Raw genomic sequence first — 7508 nt, forward strand, 5'->3', positions numbered from 1 at the left:
TATATCAATCCATGAGCGAGCGAGTAAAACCTTTTTTTCTATCGACTAAAGAATAGTCATTTATAGTGATGATGTGTAGAAAATGATGGAAAAATAAAAAAGTTAAGAAAATAGAATTAAGGCTATTTGAATGGGGTGAAGAGTGAATAAAGATGAAGGTATTTATAGTTCAAGATTGAGGGTTCGAAATTTGAAGTTTTGAAAAAAAAACGGTTATATTTTTAAAAATGGGTATTTTTTTTGGGAAAAATGATATTTTTTGAAAAATGAAAATTGAATAATAATGGGAAAAAAGGAAAAATAAACATATTCCAATCTTCCTCATCGGTGAAACCTAGCCAAGATACCGAGCCGAGGGGTTGGCCCAATGTACGTCGAGGATGTCGAGGCCACTATTGAGTCGATACCCACCGGTCTAAAAAAAGAGTGTTATAGGCGTTAAAAGCGTGTGTAGCGACTAGTGCCATCATGCCATGTTACGTGTTTATGTAGACTTTTATGTATGCATATACTTATTGGAGAAATGGAAAGATATAAAGTTGCTTTTAGAAAGCATGAACCACAAATACACAAAAATCCAATATTTTAAAAACTGGTTTTTTAGTTGAACCGGTATGGTAACCAGTTTCCGGTTTGACCGCCGGGTCAACCAGTTTCTATATTTTTTATGTTTTTTCCTATTTTACTACACATACATACATATATAAATAATGAATTTGATGTTTACAAGTTCAAACATTAAAAATACACATAAATAAGTTGTAGATGAATCCAAATACATTAAATAACACATAACCATAAGTTTTAGTGTTTTACATCAATCAATATATGTCGAAAAGAACATAAAGTATAATAACGAAACAAAATATAGTTTTAGATGAATACAAACACATCAAAAAACTTTCGAACATTTATCATATGTTTTATTTAGAGAAAATTAAATAGATTTAAAAAAATTACCAAATGTTATTATGTAAATAGTTCTTTTTCATTTGTTTTTTTTGTTTAGCCGGTTTATTTTGGTCAGTTCAACCGGGTTTTTTTAATAACCGGTTTGTTCAATTCGGTTCAGAAATCGACGTAAAAAAATTGTGATAGTTAAACTGCCTCCTCTTCTGGGTCCAACTGTTCTACTGGCTGGTTCAAACCAGTTTTTAGAACATTGTAAAAATCACACAAACAAAGGATAATATTTTAAACTTTAGCAGGACCTTGAAACGGACAACTCATAATTTTATAAAGAAAAAATTACAAACCAAGATTCTAATATGGAGTTAATTTGTTACTCAATTTGAATTTGAAGTATATATGCTTTTATATTTTCCAGATCATATGTGGCTTTTATATTTTACATATCATATGTGGAGTAATTAATTTGCAGTCAATTATAATATTTTTACTGGAAAAAACACGATTATTTAAGATTTTGTTTAAATTAATGAAAGTTTTTTTTTAGCAGGATAGGACATATTATATGATTTTTTCAAACTAATTAGATTTTTCTGTTAAAAAAAATATTTAAGACTTTATCAAAAAATTTCTAAAATAATAAGATTTTTCTTAATAAAACCCATTTAGTTAGATAGGAAAGAAAAGATTGCGCTCACAAATTTTTATAACATTGATCCAAAATTTTTAAATGATGATTTTTATGTCATCTTTAAAAATATAATAAAAAAATTCCCTTTTCAAAATAACAATTAAACGTAGGTTCATTTCGTATGTATTTTATCGTAAAAATTTTAAAAAGACAAACTGTATAGAATACTTAGACCATCTCCAATGCATTGAACTCATATGAGTTCAATGGATTGACACATATACATTCCACTTACTATACAACTTTACCCATTAAACTCTACACTCCATTAAACTCTATACAATTTAATGGATTGTCACATTATTTATCATTTTCTTTTTATTTATTATTATTTAAAAAAAATTAATTAGCATGAAATTAAAAATTAAAAACTACAATTAAAATTAACATTAATTAAAAAATTAAAATAAAAAATAATATATATATATATATATATATATATATATATATATATATATATGTGTGTGTGTGTGTGAGAGAGAGAGAGAGAGGAGAGAGAGAATATAGAGTTCAATGGGGATTGAACTGTCCATTCCATTGAATCCTAGTCACTTTTCCACAATGACAATTTTGAGTTTAATGATATTAAACTCCCTATTAAACCCTCCATTGAACTCCCATTGGAGATGGCCTTACAAAGTAACGATATTATTTCAAATTTAATATTTAATTGTTTTTCTTTGAAAGGGAAAGGGTGGAAGCAAAATGTAGAGTATAAATACTCCGCCATTACTATTGCTTTCCTTCCTTTCACTCCTAGCTTTCCAAATGAAAAAGAACAACAGTCGACAATTTGTTTTCCTTTTTGAAAATTTGCTTCAGTTTCTCTAAATCAGAGGCTCACAGCTACAGATATCATCGTCTGCATTTTCTCTCGTCTCTCACAGGTATCAATTCCACCACATTTGCGCTGTAAAATCGTTTCAATCTGCTTTTTTTCATCGCTCGCCTCGTTAAAACTGTTGATCGAATCAATTTTCGCTGTCTGTTCATGTAAATCAGCTTTTTATCGAGTTCATTAAGCAAGCTTTTTCAAGGAAATACGTACATTTTAAATGTATTGATAGTTTGCTCATTGCTGCAACTTTTGAGTCTAATCACGCATCGTCTGTGGTTGTCTTCATGTTTAAAAACTAACCTCAATTTTGAATTCAGTGATTAATCGGTTTATAACCAAGATCCAAATATCGATTTATTATAGATATATGCAAAAACATAGCTTGCGTGTGGATCTATCCATGAGATTTTACTCAATTTGTTATCAATTAGGGGAGATAAAGATACTAGCTGACAAATGTAGCTAGCAGCAAACTTTTTCTAATCTTATCATAATGTACAACACCTTTAATTTATTCAGTTGGTGTACACTTTATGGATATAATTGGTATTATCTTCAACACGAAGCAAAATCATTCAACTTTGGACCCAAAATTTCATATCGTCTCTACAAATCTATTGATCTTATACTTTAATTTGTGCAATCTACATCTCATCTTACACTATATTCTCATATTTCTTCATCAATTTGCAGTATGAATGAAAAGGCATGTCAATGGCTATGTGTAATACTGGTGTGTTTACTCAAAGTGCTGGAAACATATGGTTTTTATGTAGATATCACTTATCTTGAAAGTGCATTGGAAAAAGGAGCTGGTAAATTAAACTAACTAAATCCCAAATTCATACTTCACCTCTTCTATCATCTAAAAAATTGAACAATTGAACATATTATTTTCATATTTTGGTTAACAAATTATGATTTTTTTTCTTAGTTTGTTTGGATGGAAGCCCACCTGCATACCATTGGGACATGGGATATGATACAGGAATTGACAACTGGTTAATACACATTGAGGTTTGTCTCTCATTGCCTATGATACACAAAATTAGGATAGAATTTGAATTAATTAAACACTTCATGTTATTATTATTATTATTATTATTATTATTATTATTAGGGAGGAGGATGGTGCAACAATGTTACAACTTGTGTTGATCGAAGCAAAACTCGATTAGGATCCTCTAAGCAAATGGTGGAAGAAGTTGCTTTTTCAGGGATTTTACATAATGAGCCTCAATACAACCCTGGTAAGTAAGAAACTTGTTTAATGTTTAAATAGAGTAAATTACACGAATGGTCCCTATGGTTTGGGGTAATTTGCATGTTTGGTCCTTAACTTATTTTTTTAACTCGGAAAATCTGTATTGTTTGTTTTTGTTGCGTGTTTGGTCCCTGTCTTATCTAAAAAGACTATTTTTCCCTTGATTTTTTAATTTGTTTAAATAAACACATCCTCAACCCCACTTCCACCTCACCTTACTTTACCTTACCTACCCCATCTTATTTAAATAAATTAAAAAATTAAGAGCAAAATAGTCTTTTTAGTTAAGACAGGGACCAAACGCACAACAAAAACTAATTGTAGGGACCTTCCGAGTTAAAAAAAAAATAAGTTAAGAACCAAACGTGCAAACCCCAAACCATAGGGAGCATTTGTGTAATTTACTCTCTTTAATAAGATATAGGGTTAATTACATTAAAGATCCGATATATAGGGTTTTTTGGATTAAACCTCCACTTTATTTATTTTTTCTAAAATTACCCTTACATTCTCCGCTTTATTTATTTTTTTCTTCAAAAACCCTTACATTTTCCATTTTTTTCAGTTTGGTACTTTTAATTTAGGGTTAATTACATTACAGACCCTATATATTGGGTTTTTTGGATTAAACCTCCATTTTATTTATTTTCTCTAGAAAAACCCTTACATTTTCCATTTTTTTCAATTTTGTTCGTTTAATTTATTGTTAATTACATTAGAGACCCTATATATCAGGTTTTTTCCTAATAGGGCCAACTTGAAAAAAAATGGAAAAATGTGAGAGATTTAAAAAAAATAAAGTTGAGGTTTAATCCAGGGAAAAAAAACTCCCAATATATAGGGTCTTTTATGTAATTAACCCTACCATATAGTAATATTTTAAAACATTTTCATTATCTGTCATTTTTTTTTCTATTTTTCCTTCCAGATTTTTATAACTGGAATAAGATTAAGGTGAGATACTGTGATGGAGCATCTTTTACTGGTGACGTGGAAAAAGTCAACTCAGTAAGTCCAAATAAATATGTTGCTAAAAATATTTAAAAAATATTACAACTCCTATATTTTTCAATAATGGATCACCATTTTTCTTTTTCTTTTTATTTTTATAAATTTCTTCAGAAAACTAATCTTCATTTTAGAGGAGCAAGAATATTCCGTGTTGTTATTGAAGATTTGTTATCAAAAGGAATGAGTAATGCACAAAATGTATGTTCCCATAATCCCATCATTCCTTTACTTGTTCGAGGGTATTTTTGTCTTTTTCCATTACAAACACAGTACAACCTGTTCTGTTATTCCGTTCAGGCCATTCTGTCAGGCTGTTCAGCTGGTGGATTGACATCAATATTACATTGTGATAAATTCAAATCACTCTTACCTAAAACTACAAAAGTCAAATGTCTTTCAGATGCTGGATATTTTATTAATTCGTAAGATATTATTTATTATCTTAAAAACCTTTTTTTTATTTTTAATCTTAATTTTCTTTTCTTATTCATAATGTAAAATTCATTCTTCATAAACAGACAAGATCTTTCTGGAAGAAGACGCCTTGAAGCCTTTTATGATGATGTGGTCAAGACACATGTATTTTTTTTTTTTTTTATCTTTCTCCCTTTATATATCTAGAATTTCTAAATTTCTATTCAAAATTACCATTTTACCCTTGTCGTGGTTTAGGGATCGGCTAAGCATTTGCCTCGATCTTGCACTTCTAAGATGAAAGATAGTTTAGTAAGAAAGACTTATCTTCTGATCTTCATAACTTTTTTTTTTTAAAATATACTTCTGATTTTAAAATTTAAACTAAAAAAAAATTGTGGTTTTTAATTTTTGCAGTGTTTTTTCCCTGAAAACATGGTACGATATATAAAAACACCGATTTTTTTAACGAATGCAGCCTATGATTCATGGCAGGTTAGGCAAAAAAGTTGAGAATATATATATATTTTTTTAAAGTTTTGGTTATTTAAAAAAATTAAAATTTTGTTTTACATTTTTTACAGATAAAGAATGTATTGGCTCCAGGGATTTCTGATCCACATGGCACGTGGCATAATTGCAAACATGATATTGAAATGTGTTCATCTAATCAAATCGAGATTATTCAAGGTCACTCTTTTATTAACTTCATATAATATAATATAATATAATTTAATCATATAAAGTTTAATCATTTTCATTCTTTTTCATTTCAATGTTTGGTTTATTGAAAAAAAAAAATTAATGGAACCCAAATCTTGATGAGATGCATGAAAATAAGGTTTTAGGACTTTTATTTATTTAAGTTTTAATGACACAAATTAGTTTTTAAAATTTTCATGGTTGTAAAATTGTAATTGAATTACAATTTTATTTTCTAAAGAGAACGATAAACTATTTGGTTTTGTAATGAGTTGTAATTATGTTTAATTTTTATTTTTGTAAATAAGAATTTCATTAATTATAGCTAAGTGATGTATAAAATATAATAAAAACTCAAAACTCTACATGTGTTCACGTAGATTATATATAAATACTAGGTATACTCTTAGAACTATTATTATGTATTAAACAATTAATTACAGAATTTATTATTCACAAAACAAAAAAATATACACATAATACAAAATAAATTTTAATTCAACTAAAATTCGTGAAATTCTTATTCCATTGTTTTATCTCTCAAAAGAATTTATATTTCACTTTGACAGAATTCAGGTTGCAATTCTTGAATGCATTAGATGGATTTTTAAGCCTTAATTCATCAAGAGGAATGTTCATAAACTCATGCTATGCCCATTGCCAAACCGAAATACAAGAAACATGGTTAATGACCAAATCGCCCATGTTGGCTAACAAGGTAAACCGGGCCCCACTCCCTCCTATCTTTTCTTATTTCCATTTTTACCCTTGAACACTGACCGGTCCATACCTTACCGCAGAGAATCGGAGAAGCAGTTGGTGACTGGTTTTATGACCGGGACCCATTTCAAGAAATTGATTGTCCTTACCCTTGTGATAAAACATGCCACAATCGTATTTTTGCGTAGGGGTATATCTGAGAAATAGCAATGTATTTTTTTTATTTGTTTATTATATAGCATTATACTTTTTTTTTCCTATTATATCAATTGTTAAAAATCTACCCAATTATAGCATTATAAGTACGATGTTATAATGGAAAGAAATGAAAATACACCACACACACAAGAGAGTCGGACTGCTCGTGTGACGTGTCCCACCTTTTTCCTGGTATGAGTTCAATGCATGTCAGATACAGTATATATGTCTGTCTGCTTAACAAACGGGGCTAAAAGCCAAAAGGTCTATAGTGATAACTATGTTTTATAATGACGATAAGTAAATTTGTATTAAAATACTTTGAATAAAGTAGATGAATATATAGGTTGTATTTAATAACCGATTAAAAATTAATTAAAATTGAAAAAAAAATAACTAAAAGATAAATAGTTTAGAAAGATTGAACGATTAAAAAATGTTAAAAGCATATTTGATTTAGGGAATGCCTCGATAAAATCTTATTTTGGGTCAGTTTTCGATTTAATTCTAATTTTTATTTTTTGAATAGAAAATTCCAGAATATTTTATACTTCGCCCAAATTAATGAAACATATTTATTTTTTTTCAACAAAAAAAGAAAGATGATCTTATAAAATTAGATAATCAAGATTTTTATTTTAAAAAAATAAATAATGGGATTACACTCTAACTAATCCAAAATATTTTTATTTTATTGTAGATTTCCCATTGATTTATAACTAATATTCTAGATCATTAGAAATTGTAATAATATTTTTTGT

The 7508-nt window shown here is 28.3% G+C and overlaps 1 protein-coding gene across 1 annotated transcript; it reads left to right on the forward strand.

Moving 5' to 3' along the window:
- The first annotated feature begins 2317 nt into the window (after nucleotides 1–2317).
- On the forward strand, nucleotides 2318–6837 carry LOC111919223 (pectin acetylesterase 8). The gene is made up of 13 exons (XM_023914836.3): nucleotides 2318–2487; nucleotides 3132–3253; nucleotides 3373–3455; nucleotides 3559–3688; nucleotides 4631–4710; nucleotides 4825–4911; nucleotides 5011–5135; nucleotides 5232–5292; nucleotides 5386–5439; nucleotides 5545–5622; nucleotides 5712–5817; nucleotides 6399–6547; nucleotides 6630–6837. The coding sequence occupies exons 2-13, from the start codon at nucleotides 3133–3135 to the stop codon at nucleotides 6735–6737; spliced, it is 1182 nt and encodes a 393-aa protein (XP_023770604.1). The 5' UTR covers nucleotides 2318–2487; nucleotide 3132; the 3' UTR covers nucleotides 6738–6837.
- Nucleotides 6838–7508: the final 671 nt, after the last annotated feature.

The sequence above is a fragment of the Lactuca sativa genome, chromosome 6 (assembly GCF_002870075.4).
Source record: "Lactuca sativa cultivar Salinas chromosome 6, Lsat_Salinas_v11, whole genome shotgun sequence".
Classification (NCBI taxonomy): Eukaryota; Viridiplantae; Streptophyta; class Magnoliopsida; order Asterales; family Asteraceae; genus Lactuca; species Lactuca sativa.